We start from the raw sequence: 18,046 nt of genomic DNA, 5'->3' as shown, positions 1-18,046 counted from the left end.
TCGGCCGAGTGGCCTCCGGACTCCCCGCGCCGCTGGGACCGCCGCTGGGACCGAGAGCCCCCGGCTGCCGCATTGCAACAGGCAGGGCCCCGGCGCGCCCCCCGGGCCTCCCCCCGCCCCGGAGCGGCCTCGGCCGGCCCGGGCCGCCCCCCCCAGGGAGGCCGCCCCGGACCTGCGATCCGCTCCCCACAGCTGCCGACCCGGCTGCAAAAAAAAAAGTTTCCGAGAGGCAGGAGGAGGAGAAGGGGGAGAAGGGCAGCCCGGAGCGGCAGGGGGCGGCGGGGGGAGCCGGCCGCGGAGGGCGACGGAGCGCCGGGAGCCCCGGACATGTCCAGGCGGAAGCAGGCGAAGCCGCGCTCGGTGAAAGGTGAGCGAGCGAGGCCCGGCGGAGGCGCGAGCGAGCGAGGAGGGAGGGAGTGAGGGAGGAGGGACCGGCGAGCGGGCGGGCGGCCGGGGACCCAAGCGAGCGAGCGGAGAGGAGGAGGCGGCGGCAGAGGAGGCGGAGGCGGAGGCGGAGGCGGAGGAGGGGGAGGAGGAAGCCGCGAGCGGGAGGCGGAGGCGGCGGAGGGGGCACGCCGCGGACACCCTAGCCACCCGGACCCTCCCCGGGCCCGGCGCCGCCGCCCGCGGGGCACCCGGGCCGGGGGGCGCAGCCAAGGGGCCCTCGCTGCTCCCTCCGTGCGGGCCCCGGGCCCGCGTGGCCAATCAAGGGGTGCGGGCCCGACTTGGCGGGGATTGCGAATCTCGGCGGCGGCGGCGGCGGCGGCGGCGGGCGGCGGGAGGAAGGAAGAGGCGGTGAGGACCGGCGCCCAGGAGGCCGGTAGCTCCGAGGCCGCTCTCGCCGGGCCCGGGGCCTTGCCGCCTTTCCTCTGTCCACGCCTTGTCGCCCCGGGACGCCGTGGTCGTCGGGCGTTGCTTGCGCGCGCCCCGGGTCCCCGCCCTGGCCGCCGGGCGCCCCCTCCCTGCCCGCTGCCCAGGCCGCCCTCCCGGCCCGGGCCCCCACACTTCCTGCCTCCTCCACCGAGGCCAACCGGGCCGGGAGCCTCCGCCAGGAGTTCATTGTCTGCGCAGCGCCGGCGGGACGCGGATCCCCAGGGGAGCGAAGCGGCTGCCGCGCGCGCCCCTCCGCCTAGAGCTCCCGGGACGCGACCCTGGGCACCTACATTCTCGACACCTAGGTCGGCTTCTCGAATCGGATCCCCAGAACGCACACTTTTGAGGACACACACACATGCGCGCGCGCGCGCACACACACACACACACACACACACACACACACTGTCCTTGCCTCGCTTTCTATTTCTACCGAGCGCCTGCGGCCCGAGCGGGCCCCCTGGAGAGCAGAGGCCCCCCGGGGAGATGCTGCGTGAGGGCAACTGAGCTCCTCCCCTGCCCCTCTTTCCCCACCCGCTGGCCTCTCCAGGCCTCGCCTGCTGCTTTGTCCCGATTCCAGTCCCCCCGGGTGGGTGCCCGGCCTCCTGCCCGCGCTGGGAGATGATAGAGAAAGGACAGGATGAGAAGCCGCTACATCTCTGGAGCCAAAAGTCCCGAGGCCCTTGTCCTCTCCCAACTCTCTTGATGACCTCTGGCCCGAGCCCAGTTCTGCTCTGAAAAGTTCATTTCCTGGAGGCCTGCGCGGGAAGGCTCAGGGGCCTCCGCTCCCTTCCTGCCAGCCTTGCTCCAGGCTGGAATGGCTGGGACTGAATCTGGCAAGGAGGGTCGTGGGACACCCGCCATTGCTCTCCTTCCGAAGTCCCAGGAGATCGCGGGCAGTCAACAGAGATTCTCCTTGTCATGTGAGACGCGGCCAACTCAGTCCGAACTCGGCAATCTGGCTGCTCTCTATTCTTCTCTTTCCTTGAGAGAAGTTGGTCTTGTTCCCCTCACCCGGGCAGGCATCCTAGTCGTGGACAGCCAGACCTGTTCCACAGAACTGCAGGGTCTACAGGGTGTTCTGGTTGAAACCAGAAGAGAGACACACCTCAAGAGCCGGATAGGAAGACGGTAGATGTTTGTCCTTGTGCTGAATAGAAGTGTTCTCGGCCTGAAATAATATTTGATTTCTTTTCTCTTTCCCTGGCTCACTGCTCACTCCTTCAAGAGCCACTTAAGGTGGCCCAGAAGAAAATGTACAATTGGAGTCTCGTTGGAAAAGGGGTTTCTATCTAACTTGGGCAGTTGGTTGTGAATTAAAACTGTGTATTGAAGCAGATTTTTCACAGAGGAAGATGCAGAACTTTACCACCTCTAACCTCAACCCAAGCCTCCATACCTCCTTATTTCAGAAGGCAAAGGTAGAGCAATTTGCTGGGAATAGATGGGTGGGTGTTTCAGAGTTGCTGGAACCTAATTCTAAAACCACTCTGTGTATCTCTGAGAAAGACTCAAGAATCAGACTGCAAACGTTCATGAAATGAGCCTGGACGTGATTTGTAATGAATGTTTCTCTTGATGTATATATATATGAACGTATATAGCAGAGAATTCAAGCTGATTGTTGTTTTGTTGTTTATTCACCAAGTCATGTCCTACTCTTTTGCAACCCCATGGACTGCAGCCCGCCAGGCTCCTCTGTCCATGGGTTTTTCCAGGCAAGAATACTGGAGCGGGTTGTCATTTCCTTCTCCAGGGCATCTTCCCGACCCAGGGATTGAACCAGCGTCTCCTGCTTGGCAGGCAGATTCTTGACTGCTGAGCCACCTGGGAAGACCCAGTTGGTGGTGGGGAAGACAGCAAAGTGGGAACAAGGCCAGGGTAGGCATTTTGAGAAGCGTTGTAAATATCAACCACACAGCACTGGAGTCTGAGATCCTGTTTCTTCCCTCAGTTCTTTGCATTTTCCGAAAGCAGCTCCAACTCGTGCCTCTCACCATTTCGCCATTTATTGAGTTTATTGGGGTGAACAGGGTGGAGATGCAGCCACTTATTCAGGGAGGAATTAAGAGAGAAGATAATTTGAATAGATAAGAGTTACAGCACATGAAGGATTTATTGCTTTTCAAGAACTGCCTCCCCCCTCCCCCCCAAAGCAATATTCAAAAGTGTATGCTTGAGTGTGGACAGCTCCATACCAAGTGTTTAAAATGACAAGGTCTTCAACCTCAAAGATGCTTCTTAAGGAACAGTGGTGCCTTTTAGATTGTATTTGATTTTATTTTGCCTCCATCGCTGTGTGTCAGGGTTAAAGTAGAGGCATTGTAGACTTCCCTAGCCCGCACATTCTGCTGTGAAAGTCGCTTGACGGTATAGTTCATAATTGATCTCGGAAATGTGAAAGCCCATAGCAGGAAGGAAAGACAGAAATATAACAGTTTCTAATGGATGCTCAGAAAGTATGATTTGAAAGCACGGCATTGCTGCTTTGAAAATCAAACAGGCCTTGGTGGGGGGGTTTCACTTTCCACTCACAGACACAGCCCCCCTTCTGGAGTGGGGTCACTTATGCCCCTTGGGATGTTTGTCCTTCTTTGGAAAACCCAGGGAGCACACCCAACAAATAGGGAAGGGGGCCGGGTAGTAGGGCAGTGGGGGGAATAGCCTCATTGGTTTTCAAAAACCTTGTGATTTAAAAAAAAACCCGATACATACCAAAAAACCTATGAATGTTACAAAAGTCACATTTTCTGACCGATTTTCCCCTCCGACACCATTCTCTCCTTTTCTGTTTCCCGGTGGTGTGGTGTGGCTGTTGTGAGATGATTTGTTCCCTTTGATAATTTTGGCCTCATTCTCCGGGGCCGTTCCCATCGCATCTCACTGATGTTATTTCGGCTGATGAAATCAGGTGGTTTGTTAACCTGTCTCCCTGTACCCACACTGCCTCTTCAGATCCACAGAACAGCCTCTCCATTTATATGGAAAATTAACACATCTTTTTTTTCCCAGGCTCTGGCTTAAAACTTTTGAATAATTGGTAATGCTGTTGATTTTTCTCCATTGAGCAACTGCCTCTTAATTACAGTTCTTAATATTAATTAGCACTTAGGCTGTGTCCACGCACCCCCAACCCCGACATCCTGAAACTACCCCCGGTGACTTCTCTGTGCTCCCCTCCCCTGGTTCTATCTTCCGCTCCTGCCAGCCCATAGCTCCTCCAAAGTCCATCTTATAAATTTGGTGGTCTAAGGACTTGGGAACAGTGTAGTTCCACACTGCTTGTGTTTCCATGGAAATAATTGAGATGTAATAAATAGAGGCATTCTGAGGTTACAGGTTTCTTGATTCAGCCGAGACCACATACAAGTGTAAATTGTCGAGATTTGTTTGGCTAAATGTACATGATCTTGTAGGAAGGGCAAAACAAATGCTTTATAGGCTCTTTAGCTTTCTATGTGGATTGGGGCAGCTAACATTTAATCCTAATATTTAATTCCCCCTTCCTCAGTGAGATCACTAACTTTCAGCTTTGGAGGGACCTGTCTTAGTCTAGACAACATCCTTTATGTGTAGTAATTGCCATTTAGATTCTTCCACTTCTTTCATGCGAAAACTTAATAAGCAATACAGTTTAACTATGTGTCTTGGACAGGAGGGTCCTGCTAAATGTTTAACCATAAGGTGCCGAGTGTGCATTGCACGAAAGGTGCAAGATGCCGGTGACTTTACAGTTGTGAAGAAACTGGGTAAAACCAGCCTGGCACTGTGGTGGCCTGCTACAGCATGGTAACAGAGGAGGAGGAGGCGAAACCATGGGAGGAGGAAACTAGAGTGCAGCGTCTGACATAGCATTCCTAGCTGGAGACTAAAGCTGCAGGTCTGGTTCAGTCTAATAGAAAGTTGCAATAATTGCTATATCGGTAGCCAACTCTTAAGCTGGTGGCTGTGGAATTCTTCCCCTGATGTAGGATTTAATAGTCTGGCAATTAGATGCATTGATTTCTCTTAACTGTTCATTTGGATGTGTAAACCAAAGGAACCCTCCACTGCTGCAGACGGCTGCCTGGCTCTTGGAAAACAGGCTGATTTAGGTGATGGTGGTAGGAGGATGGATTCTTCAAGGCAGTGTTGGGGCTAGTTCCCTCTTCGTTTGACGTTTCAGCCCATTTTGCAGTAAAATGAAGAGCACCTGTTGTTCAGACAGTGTTTAAAAACCAACAGCGGTGTCCTGTTCTGTCTGAAAAGTAAACACGCCCTCTTTTGCTGCAGACATGTACAGAGTAACATTTCTGTCTCTGAGTGACTGGACTCACTTGCGTATTTTTGGCAGATGGTCTGTTGGGTACCAGAGAGAAAAGTCACAGAACACCTTGGCTCCAAGTTCCAGAGGGACCTCTTGCCGGAAACGGAGTGAGTTCTCTCTCCCCTTCCTAGGGGCCTGGTGTCCCCTAGACTGCAGTGGCTCTGTCAAGCCCTGAAGAGATATGGGACATGGTATCTTGGACCCCTTGGCATGGTGCCTGTGTGACTTCAGTGGCTTGGAGAGGGGGTAGATAATGAACCCTTGCAAACGTTAGCACCTCTTAACTCCCTGCTCCTGGACCTGCAGGTTTCTGTAGGTGTCACTAACTTCTTTTTGCAGGCATCCAAAACTGTCTTGAGGAGGGCTATCTGTCCTTATGGCCCTATCTTTTTTTTTTTCTTCGTTTAAACTGAGGTGGATGGGTGGGTTTAGTTAACTCTTTGTTTGTCCGAAGGTAAGATGGACTTACCTTTCCTGGACCTTGTCTGTGGTACACTGGTATTTGTGAAGAATATTATCTTCACATCTTGAAAATGTTTGCAATAGATATCGGGGTTCCTTTCTTATCTTTGGGTCCAGGTAATTACAACAGAATGCCTTGAAAACTATTAGCAGGCTCCCTGTTACCATGAGTAGCTGGGGAAAGCCTTGATACACCTTGATTGGTGAATCTGACAATTTCTGCAAATTCCTGTCAGTTCAAAAGGCCATTTTGTGTATAAGCATGTTAGTCGAATTAGTCGATAATCAGAGTAGTTTTACACCCAAAATGGACTAATTAAGTCTGGATTGGTTATATTCTGCTTGAAGTTTTTGATACTGTCAGCTCCCCCTGACTGTGGGAGAGGTGGGGGGGGGGGCAGTGAGGGAAATGCTGATGGAAACTTTTGATTCATCGCTTACCTGCGGGGATCGGTGGCAGCCAACGATTGGGGTTGTACACTCAGTAAATAAAAATACTTTATCTCTTTCAAGGAGCGCCAATTAGCTGATTGCTCCGTGTGGCTGTCTTTAAGGAGAATGCTGTCTTACCTATCTTCTTGTACAAAGGTTTGATTTTTAATGTCTTGTGAAAAGGATTCTCTTTGTCTTGATTGATGTCAGGAATAAAAGCATGATGGTAATATCCCTTTGAAAGCTATTGTATTGTCAGCCCTGGCTGACAGCAGGAGGGCCTCCCAGCGTTATAGATTAGTGCTGTGAAAACACTGACATTTTCTTTGTTACGTTGCTGTTGTTCTACTTGCAAAGTCAATTACACAATGTCGGAGCTCAGTTACAGAGTTGACTTTGGAAGTAGCAATGTCTTTTCATTCTCTTCTTAAAGATATAATTTTCCTGCGTGGTTGTTGTCATTGTTTTGTTTTCTTTCTCTCTTTCTTTTTGACCTGCTTCCCTCTGGTGACCACCCCCTCTGCCCCTCAAGAGTCAGAACGCATTAGCTAGGCAAACACATTCTGGTTTCAGTTGTGACAAGTCAGATTCTAAGACTGCCACATCGTTATCTCTGAATTCTTCTGCTCATTCACATTTCAGTGGCTTCTTATTGATATAGTGACTACAGCAGCCAAGATACATAAAAAGCCCATCAAATGAGATTATGGTATTGATAACCCTATCAAGTGGGTTGCTCTGGATTTAGGGTCCTTGCTCTGAGTGTGTGTGTATACTTATTCTCTAAGTTCATGTCCGACTCTGTGACCCCATGAACTGTAGCCTGCCAGGCTCCTCTGTCCTTGGGGTTTCGCAGGCAAGAATACTGGAGTGGGTTGCCATTTCCTTCTCCAGGGCATCTTCCTGATCCAGGGATCAAACCTGAGTCTCCTGCATGGCAGGCGGATTCTTTACCACTGAGCCACGGGAGAAGCCTTTGGGGTCCTTAAGTTTGGCAAATTCTGTTTTTTTTTTTTTTCTCTTTTTTTCCTGACCCAGGTTGAACCAAGGTCCTGGGCTTTTGGGAGCACCCCTTTTGCCCCCCAGCTTTTTTGCTGCAGAAGATTTATAATAAACATTCTGAACTCACAGGCCAGGGCTGGTGAGTTTTGGATGTAGAATCCTGGATGACATCTTTATCTCGTAAGAGAACCTTGTAACCCACCCTTTTCCCGTTGCAGATGGCAAATGCGAATTATAAGGCTCTCCAAAGTGCCTTTACTCTGGGTACCCTTAAACTCAGGAGTGATTTTCATCCTGGTGTGAAATTCTGCTGCTGAAAGGGAGGCAGGCTTGACATGTCCGAAGCTAAAAGTGGTCAGGGTGGAGGTTTTTATTTACACTCCCCCTACCACCGTCCCTGCCTTCTTCAGGAAGAGCAAACTGGCTCTCTGAACTTGGCCGAAACGAGGCAGCTACCTGAGAGTGGACAGGACTTGCCACTGACTCCAGATGACAGGGCCGCATTGGGAAACTCTGGCCGAGGACTCTAATTGTGGGCCCCCAAAGTTGTTATTATGAACCGCCAGACAGGAGACTGTGTTCGCCAGCAATTTGTCAGGACTAATTTTGTTTTTCTCCAATAATTGAAAATTAATGTCTTGAAGTGAAAGCAGATGTTCATGTCATCTTCTGAATTGGGATATAAAATGGGGCTCTGTAGATGGGCTCACAAATTTAACAGTAATTTCCCTCTCGCAGCTAATGGGGGTGTTGGGGCTGATGTCACCTGAGGCCAGAATTGGGGGGTGAGAGCATCAGCTGTACCAGTTGCGCTGTCTGAGGTGCCGGAGCCTTGATTTTGGAGGGAGAGCATGTAAATAAACTTAATTCCTGGGGCTATGAAACTTGGGAGAATCCATTAGTTTGAATGCTCATTCGTGCAAGAGATGTTTATTGAGATAATTTAAGGCTTTATGCTGGAAAAGGTGAGGGAGCCTGGGTGTAGGAAGACAGTGGATTCCTACAGGTTAGAGGATCCTGGGTTCATTACCGTCACCTGGAGAGAGAGAGTGTGTGTGTGTGTGTGTGTGTGTGTGTGTGTGCACACACAGTTGTGTCTGACTCTTTGCAACCCCACTGTTGCCCCACAGGCAACCCCCTGTAGCCCACCAGGCTCCTCTGTCCATGGAATTTTCCAGGCAAGAATACTGGAGTAGGTTGCCATTTCCTCCTCCAGGAGATCTTCCTGACCCAGGAAGCAAAACCACATATCTTGTGTCTCCTGCATTGGCAGGAAAATTCTTTACCAACTGTAAAGCTGGTTAAAATTGTAGATTCCCACTTTCAGAGCCTAGAGATGCTCGCCTAGCTGGTCTGGGGTCGGGGCTAACCACTTTTCATTTTCTTCCCTTAAAAAAATTGAGGTAAGATGCCTGATGACTCAGATGGGAAAGAATTTGCCTGCACTCCTGGAGACCTGGGTTCAATACTTGGGTTGGGAAGATCCCCTGGAAGAGGTCATGGCAACCCACTCCAGTATTCTTGCCTGGAGACTTCCTTGGACAGAGGAGGCTGGCGGGCTACAGTCCTTGGGGTCGCGGACATGACTGAGTGACTAACACACACATATATACGTAATGTAAAATTTGCCATCTTAACATTTTTAAGTGGCAGACTCAGTGACTTTAAGTACATTCACATCATTGTGCAGCCGTCACGAACATTCATTTTTAGCTGACAAGCAGGTGGTGGTGGTGGGTTGGGGGGATCTTAGCCCATCACCCTCCAAGGAGGCCATCAGTTCAAGGCGTCTGTTTTCCAGGGAGAGAGGAGAAACAGAGGCCCCGAAGATGCAGTGACTGGGAGAACTGGTGATGTTTTCCCTTGCTCCAGTGAGAGAGGGGAGACTGGTGTGCTCAAAGCGCACATTAGGGCTCCATCAGGGCTGAGGGCCGGGCAAGAGGGGGTGCTTCGGAGCTGTTGAGGGATCTGGTGGCGACTCTCAGGATGAGAACATGCGTTCTCTCTCCTTGGGGGCACCGTTCCTCTGGAGACTGAGACTGGCAGGTGTGAGGTTGGCCCGTGGCCCCCACACCTGCCTGCCAGGACCCAGACAGCCACTCTGACTTAGCAGCCCTGCACACTTCAGGCTGGTTCGTCTGTGATGGCATGGGGGAGGGACAGCTGTTGTGGAACGGCCACTTAGTTGCCTTGGTTTCCAGTCCTAGAGCGCCCACCGCCCCGGCCCGCCGGTCTGGGTGCTACAGACTCTTATACTCTTCTCCTTGAGGTGCCAGCCACCTTTTCCTCCCCCATTTTTTCCTGTAATTGAAATCTGCCCTTTCGTTACCTGGGCATGAATTATTTTTTTGCAGCGTTGTCATTCCCTATCCTGCTGTGAGGTTTATCTCTTCTGTTGATCCTAATTAAATAAAACATACTGTTCACCTAACTCCTGTTGCACTGAATTTTACCTGCCTGAGGCAGAGTGATGGCCATCTGGGCTGGGTTAGGGAGCAGGGCATGGCTGGATAAAGGAGCTGGCATGGTAGGGGCTGGTACATGAGGCCTGGGTGTACCCCCTTGGCCTGGGGAGGCTGGCAGGACCCCATAGCTGCCAGCAACGTACAGCATACTTCTGAACGTGAGCTATTGCTTTGTCCCTAGCCCCATGAGGCTGCAGGTCTGAACCTGGGAAGAGGAGAGACAATCACCAGCTCCAGAGAATCCCCAAGGAGAGGGTGAGGGAGGAGACCAGGCTCCCAGGGTGGGGGGATGGAGAGAGGGGGCAGGTTCTGGTCGCCTGGGGTTGAGGCTGCAGCGAGCGCTGGGTTCCCCGGGGAACCAGGAGCAGAGCACGCATTCTCAGTGCCTAGGACCGCTCTGCAGATGCCCTGTCTCCTCGGGGAGAGAGGGGCAGCCAGGGGCCTGGCACATGTGATGCAAAGATTCAGACCTTTACCATTTTTGCCTTTGAACTTCTCAGAATCTTGAAAATCCCAGGTTGAAGAGGAACCTTGGAGGCCACTTCCTTCAGCCTTCCCATGTGTTTGTGGCATCCCGAGTTCCATCCAGCCTGGACTCACACATTTCAGTGTCTGGGAGCTCACGACCTCTATGGCACAACTTGTGCCTTTTCAGCTTGAATGTCCCATGTTTCTCTTTCCATGAAGTTGCAGTCCGCCTCCTGTAATTTAGGTGCAGTGGTCCTGTGTCTGTCTCTTGGGGCCACAGGGAGTAGCTCAAATCTCCATTCCCCAGGGCAGCCCTGTTGAGAGTCAGCAAAGCTGGCCTTGGTCTACTGGCCCAGGGGGAGAGTATCTTTGCATGGGATGCGGTCAGCCTGGTGGGCTTCCGGGATGCCATGCTCACTTACAGATGACTGCAGATGACCTCGTCTTGAGCTTCTGGGTCCTTGTGTTTAAAAGAATTTGTTAGGTGAATGAGTAACTGTGTAAGCTATTGAGGGAATGAATGAATGGGTAGACAGGTGAATGAGTGAACTGTGAACAAATGACTGGTTAAAGACTAGATGAATTCCTAAATGAATGAGTTAGTGAGTGAGTGGGTAAACTCACAGGAACATGTCACAGACCATCTCTGTGTAAAGAAGGCTGAGCACCAAAGAATTGATGCTTTTGAATTGTGGTGCTGGAGAAGGCTCTTGAGAGTCCCTTGAATAGCAGGGAGATCAAACCAGTCAATCCTAAAGGAAATCAACCCTCAATATTTATTGGAAGGACTGATGCTGAAGCTGAAGCTCCGATAGTTTGGCCACCTGATGGGAAGAACCATCTCACTGGAAAAGAAAGACCCTGATGGTGGGAAAGATTGAGGGCAGGAGGACAAGGGGGCCACAAGGGATAAGATGGTTGGATGCCATCATCAATCCAATGGAGTTTGAGCAAGCTCTGGGAGATGGTGACCGACAGGGAAGCCTGGCGTGCTGCAGTCCATGGGGTGGTGAAGAGTCGGACACGACTGAGGGACTGAAAAACAATGTCTTTATGGGTAACTTGGGCTCCCGGCTGGCATCTCTGGTGGTCTCCTGCCTCCTTCCCCTCCTCCGGAGATGCTCCTCCTGGAGGACTGGGAGCCCTCACACCCTCGTGGGGTTGGGATGCTCTCTGCCTATTCTCCCCCTTCACCCTTAGCCCAAGGGTGTGTGGGCATGTAGTGCTCTCCTTCTGTGAGATTGTAGCTACTGTGGCAATCATTGTGCTGGTTTGTAAAACACTGTTTTCAAAGAATAAAAGCAATATGAGATTTTCATACTAACTTTAAATGAAACAGAACTTTTAATTGAATAAACTACTCCCTCTTCCCTCTTCCTGCCACAATCCTAAGGGGGCTTCAGAGTGGACATACTTGACCCAGCTCAGTGCTGGCCAGGACTCTGTGGTCCTGTCGCCACTAAGTGGCCCTCAGGTCCTTCAGCATCTTTCAGGGACGGTTTGTCCCCACATAGCACCAGGACTGAGGGATGGGTTGGGAGAAGGAAGGAGGAAAACAGGATGTGTTTGCAGGGAAAACTGCCAATAAAATAAAACAGCATGAAAAAGAAAGACCCCTGTATCACTGAAGGTCTGTGTTAAGATTGACTTATTTCTCTCGCATGGGACGGTTGTGGTTTGGAGGAAGCATGCTCTGTGATCTTGGGCAGGACAGTGCCCTCTGTGGGCCTCAGTTTTCCCATCTGTGAAATGGAATGGAACTGGTGGGGCTAGCTATCTGTCTTACATGGTTTAAGATTTTAATTCCTGGAACATAAGAGTGGGAAAGCACAAGATGCTTTGGCTTTAAAATAATACAAACTAGAAAGATATTTTTAGGTCTTTTCAAGGTATTTTTTAAAAATGCATTTAAAAAAAGCTATCTATTTAACTGTTGACTGTGCTGGGCCTTGGCTGTTGTGCGAGGGCTCTCTTTACCTCAGCGCGTGTGGGTGGCTCTCCAGTTGCCCTGCGCGGGTTTCTCACTGCAGTGGCGTCTCTTGCTGCGGAGCACAGGCTCTAGAGCATGCGGGCCCAGTAGCTGTAGTGCATGGGCTTACTTGCTTCTACATATGGAGTCTCCCTGGACCAGGGACTGGACCAGTGTCCTCTGCATCACAGGCAGATTCTTAACCACGGGACTACCAGGGAAGCCCCTTTTCAAGGTACTTTTTAAAGTGACCTGTCCACAGGGTGATAAGTCTGAAGGGGCAGATCTGGGGGATCCTCCATCAGGGCATCTGGATCCTTCCTTGCTCCCCGAGTCCTTTTGTGGATTGAAGGGAGCGGTGGATAAGAGAAGACATGTCAAGGGCTTGACTGTGATGTCAATATCTTTTCACATGTCTGACAGTTCAGCCTGAGGTGTCCCTGGCTCTTTTGGCTCCAGGGCCTTTGCCAGGCATCCTTGGAGTAGGCTCTCTGGTGCTCCTCTAAGCCAGGGGGCAGCGTGGACAGAGAATGTCCAGGCCCTACATATGCCCATCAGAGCCACCAGCATGGCTGGCCCAATGTTGGGGGGGGGGTGTGGAGGGGCAGTCGTGGCCAGGCAATCACCTGTGCCAGGCCCTGCCTTCAGCTCCTCCCATCTGTCCCCTTACTGGTTCTCTGATTTTTCTCCATTTCACAGATGCACAAACTGAGGCCCAGAAGTCCCTTGCCCAAAGTCACATGGCTGGAGGGGGGCAGAGCTGGGATTAGCCCAGGGCCTGTGTCAGTAACCATTACCTTATAACTGCCCAAGGATCCCCAAAAAGACAGCAGTGAAACTCATGCTTTCTCCATGGGCTGGAGGAGTCCCTGGACCCTGGGAAGGAGAGAGGGTCACGAGTGAAGGCACAGGAGGTCTGTCGTGCTCCCCACCCATCCATGTTCTCCTCCTTGTGGGCTATCAATATCCACATCTTTAATAACTGATTTACACATCTTCAAAAATAATTTAACCCCCTCCTTCCCCAGAGATGAGCACTGTTATCCACAGTTCTCTTTCCTCCCAGACCTCTTCTGTGGTGAATTTACATGAAAACATATGTATATGCACCGATGGATATACAATTGTAAACTTAGATAGTATCATCTGCTGGGTGGCTATGCTTTCTGTTATTTGTTGTTTTCATGAAGCAGTGAGTTTTCAGTCTTGGTTACACATTGGAATCATCTTAGACACTTGAAGAAAGAACATTACCTGGGACCCACCATAGACGAGATAATCCAAACTTTCCGAGGGTGGTCCCCCAGCTGTTTGGTTTTTTTTTTAAGCTTCTAGGGTACTTTGGCTGTGCAGCCAGAGTTAAGAACCATTAGTCTAGGAGGCGTCATCATGTTAGTGTTGCAGACTATTCCACGTCAACAGCCATGATTCTGTAGGGGGGTTCATAGTTCTCTATTGATGGATGTTTAGTTTTTCACTGTTATAAACAAGGATGCAGGTAACATTATTGTTTATAAATCTTTGTGTTTCTTAGGCTAGATTCCTAGAAGTGGACTTGTTAAGTCAAAGAGCAGTCACTTGTAAATTTTGAAGGATATTTCTAAATTGCTGTCCTCAGAGGATGTACCTTCAGTAATGGTGTGTGAATATGTTTCTCCTAATCCTTGCCCACATATTATAGGTCCCTTTTTTCTTCTTCTTTTGCTCCTCCTTCTCCTTCTTTTCCCCACTTTTCCTTTTTGCCAATCTGGCAGGCAAAAAATAGCCCATTGTTTTAATTTGTACTTTCCTGATTACTGGTGAAGTTGACCATTTTTATCTTTATAGGATATTTCTTATTTCTTTAGGAAGGGGAACTGACAGCACTCTGGAGCATGGGAGTGTGAGCTTTTCTTTCCGTCAACTAGTCCTGCAGTCACGTCTCTTCTTTCTTCCATCAAACGTCCATCCACTTATCTGTCATCCATCCATTTCCCATTCATCATCTATCCATCTTGTCATCATCCATCCTCCTCTCCCCTCCTCTCCCATTCCTTTTCTTCCTTTCCATTCCTCCGTCCCATCCATCCACCCATCTTAGCATCCATCCATTTTTCCTCCATTCATCTGCCATTTGTCACTTCTCCACCCGTAATTCTTCCATCCTCTCCTCTCCTCCCCTCTTCTCCATCACTTTCTTTCCTTTTCATCCACCAATCCATCCATATCCCGAGTATCTTACCCTGGTGAGCACGGTAGCCTGGTCTCCAAGGAGGCTGTAGAGATGAACCAGCTGGAGGGCATGCTGTCAGGGAGCCCACAGTCTGGAGTGGACACAGAACCCTAACCACAGGACCCGACAGGGCGGCCCGATAGAGGTGCAGGTTGAAGGCCAAGAGAGGTTGGAGGAGTTCCTCTGGCAGGAGGAGTGAGGCAAGACCTGGAAGAGGGTATAATGTTTGATTTGGGTCCGGAAAGATAGAATTGCAGCACCCAGAGCAGCTACCGTTTCATGAGCTCCCCTTGTATACAGGCACTGGCTATGTACTTTTCAGGCAGTATGTCATCTCAACACACACTTCTTGCCACTCAGTTGAGGGCCTTAGGCTATTTTTTTTTTTTTTAATCACAAGACATAACAGATTTAGAGAAGCATCAGCTGAACTCCCTTGTCATGTGAATGGTCAGACTTTCCCAGAGAAGGTGAATCAGATGTCCAGGGTCATACAATGACCTTGTGGCAGAATTGTGCCCAGGGGCAGGACAAGGATGAGCTGGGGAGGTCTTGCTGCTGTCACTGACCCAGGCCAGGGTCTTTCTTGGGAACCACCTGGACCTCCAAGCTGTGGGGAGTGTGGGGGGATTCTGAGCTGGCGGACCTTGACTCCCACTTCTTATCCCACCCACTTCTTCACCATGTGAGCCTCAGCTTCATTTTTATGAAACGGGGGCTCCCCTCCCAGGAGAGGTGTCAGAAGGAGCTTTGTAAAACTGAAATGGCCTTCCGGATGGTTGCAGTTGGACTCAGACCCTGGAGCGGTCTAACTTAGCCATTCTCTCTCTCACCTGTACGTGTGCTTTGAATGTCGTGCCAGAGAACATGTGCGGGAAACACCAAGCTTTTAATCTGTCCCCTGGAGGTGCCAAGAGGTTGTGAATGAGGCTTCTGTATGCCTCATTCACCCCACCTCACCAAGGACAGCTGCCTTTCTAAAGGGGTGCATTGGCCGGGCACATGGAAGGGGACTGTGTGGGCTGGCACATGCCCCAGAGTAGGTATGCGTGTGTCTGTATGTATGCCGGTGGATATGTGTGTGTGTGTGCACGCATATGTGAGTCTGCATGTGTGTGTACACATGTACACATGCACACATGCACGCATGCACACATGCACGCATGCATGTGCATGGATGCATGTGCATGGATGTGTGTGTGAGCCCCAACCTCCACAGTGAAGAGATTCTTGTCATTGCATGGTTCAGACCATCAGCACAGGGACAGAGAAAATGCACGTCAATAACAGGCTTTGCTCATGAATTTAGTTTATATCCATTCACTGGAATACTTTCGGAGCACCTGTTATTATATGCGAAGCCCTGTGCTAGACTTGACTTTGCTGAAAAAAGAGAGGCAAGTTCTTTCTCCATGCTAAGATTCAGTTGACATCTGTAAAATCCTGGTTGTGAGTGTGAGAGATGAGTTTATATTCTTGTTTCCCAAAATGTATTCCAGGATTTCGTTGATGTTCCACCAAAAGAATAAAAACTATTTTCTGTGGCCAAACACATTTGGCAACCACTGCGTTAAACAGAGTTACACGTTTTAAACACTTTCAGGGCTTCTCAGAGTTTCAAAATACTAACGTGGGATTCTCTCAGACCTGTTAATAGCTTCTGACTTTCAAACTTGCTTGTTCACTTGTCATGGGACTGCATGACCTGGGTCCAGTTTGGGTTTCTAGGCTTCGAAGATCTGCTGTCATTACTAGTTGCTCATTTATTTGTTCATTTATTCACCTAACACACGTTTGGTGAGCACCTACCATGCACCAGCCACTCTTTGGGGTGCTTAAGGCCACAACAGCGAACAGACAGATGTTTATTCTAGAGGGGCGAGAGGCCACCGACAAGTACATGAGTCAATAACAATTTCTGGGAAACAAAGCAGGTCCTGGGATAGGCAGGGAGTGGTGAGGAAGGCTGTCCAGACAGGGCCATCTGGGAGGTGACACTTGAGCCCAGGGTGATGGAGGGGGACGGCAGGCTGGAAGCCTTGCAGCTGGTGCTTTGGAAGGGCTGAGGGATGTGTCTGGGGGGGTGGTCCTTCCCTGGGCCTCTGCCTCTTCAGCTGGCAGGGCACCCCACTGGCCTAGCCCTCTGTGGTTTCTATGGCACAGCCAGACCTCAGATGCTTCTCTGAGTGGTGAGTCAGTCTGGTGGGGCTGTTTCTGGGCAAGGGCGGCTTCTGCCTCCCTATCTCTCCCCAGGAACTTCTGAACCACGGAGTCCTATCTCAGTGTAACCCTGCCCAGGTCACCACGGAGGGCTCAGAGGGTCCCTCACCCCGCTGGCTGGCTGGCTGCAAGCACCACCTGGCAGAGCCTTTGCCTGTCCTGGTCACTGCCGGGTCCCCAGTGCCTGGCACTGTACCCTCATTCCCATCCCCATCTGACAGATGGGAAAATGAGGCCAGGAGGCTCCCACAGCCCATTGCCTCAGAGGCCCAACCCTTTTTCATGCCAGGGTTGTGACCCCAGGCTGGTGGGGTGGGGAGGGCAGACGCTTCTAGGAAGGGAGGTGGGATCTGGGGGCCTCAAGCACCCTCCTGGCGTTTGTCTGCCGAGCTTCCCGGTGTGATCTGGGTCCTGGGAGTTGAGAGAAGGGGAACTGGAAATGGAGAGTAGCAAAGGAGAAAGAGGTCGGGTCAGTGGGGGGAGGGCCAGGAGATCCGGGGGTGGGGTGGGGGGATGCGGAGGCAGGAGAACAGACGGGGAGGGGGCATGAGGGAGGGACCTCGGGGCTCGTCCCGCCCAGCGAGCCTCGCCAGCCGGCCAGGCGCTTGGGAACGCGGCCCCTTCCCGGGGCCTCGTCTGCCCGCCCCGCGGGGCGGCCCAGGGACCCCTTTGAGGCGGCCGTCCTGGGAACGCGTCGGGCCGCCCCCCGCCCGGGAGGGTTCCATGGCTGCGGCGCAATAACTCAGGCCCAGGTTTGGGCACAAAGCGGCCGCGGCGGGGGGCTGGCTGGGAAGGCGCGGGCTGCGGCGCTCGCTCGCGCTGCCCGGGTGGGGCCGGGGCTTGTTCCGCACCGCGGGCCGCCCCCGCCGCCCGCCCCTCGGAGTCTGGGGCTGGCCAGGCCCAGCTGGCGCCCCCAGGACTCCTGAGTCCCCAGCCCAGAGCGGGGGGCGGGCAGCAGGCGGCGGCGTCTAGCCCACAGCCGGGTGCCACCGGTGGGTGGGCTGCGGCCCCCGCTGGCCAGATGTGCGCCTTGGAGGGTTGCGGGGCGGGGGCACCGGTACCGACTGGAGCGCTGATTGGCTCGCGGCTTTGGGGCGGGGCCGGGAGAGGGCAGTCGATCACTGTAGGGCCAGTCCTTGGATGTGTATACATAATAAATAAATAAATGTCCTCGATTGCCTTTGAGCACTTCACTTTTAACTTCAGAGCAGCCCTGTGAGGTAGGTACTGTGATTATCCCCCTTTCACAGAGGAGGAAACTGAGGCACACGGTGGCAAAACCAATTGCTCGGTGTCTCACAGCTGGGGCGAACAGGACTTGCATGCAAGCCCCCAGACCCCATCCATCCCCCCGGGGCGCGTGTGTGGGGATTACGGGCGTGGGAGTGCAATTCTGAGTTTACTTATATATGTTCAAGAAATTACCGACACAAGATTTACAAGCGCATGTACTGATTCTGGGTTTCACTCACTCTTTCCCTTACTGAATGGATACTGTCTGACTTCATTCATTCCCTGGATGTGTGTTTCTGATTCCGGGCCAGATCTTATTGTTGGGTTGGGTGCTCAGTGCCAAGTGAAAAGGGCTGGGTCTTTGCCTTCAGGGAGCTTGCAGTTTAGTTGGAGGCGGGGTGGTG

At 51.8% G+C, this 18,046-nt stretch overlaps 1 protein-coding gene across 2 annotated transcripts in view; it reads left to right on the top strand.

Annotated features, from left to right (window-relative positions):
* Positions 1-246: 246 nt before the first annotated feature.
* Positions 247-18,046, top strand: part of ZNF423 (zinc finger protein 423) — a 342,644-nt gene continuing 324,844 nt past the window's right edge. Inside the window, exon 1 of one of the 2 annotated variants that reach the window (XM_052655503.1) lies at positions 247-367. In XM_052655503.1, the coding sequence (XP_052511463.1) occupies positions 328-367 (40 nt within the window). In that variant the 5' untranslated portion in view covers positions 247-327. Of the gene's footprint in view, positions 368-5,244; positions 5,287-18,046 lie in introns of those variants that run through there. The other variant, XM_052655504.1, reaches the window with a different exon arrangement.

This window comes from Budorcas taxicolor, chromosome 18, assembly GCF_023091745.1.
Source record: "Budorcas taxicolor isolate Tak-1 chromosome 18, Takin1.1, whole genome shotgun sequence".
In the NCBI taxonomy this organism is placed as follows: Eukaryota; Metazoa; Chordata; class Mammalia; order Artiodactyla; family Bovidae; genus Budorcas; species Budorcas taxicolor.
This window is presented reverse-complemented; position numbering and strand designations above follow the sequence as displayed.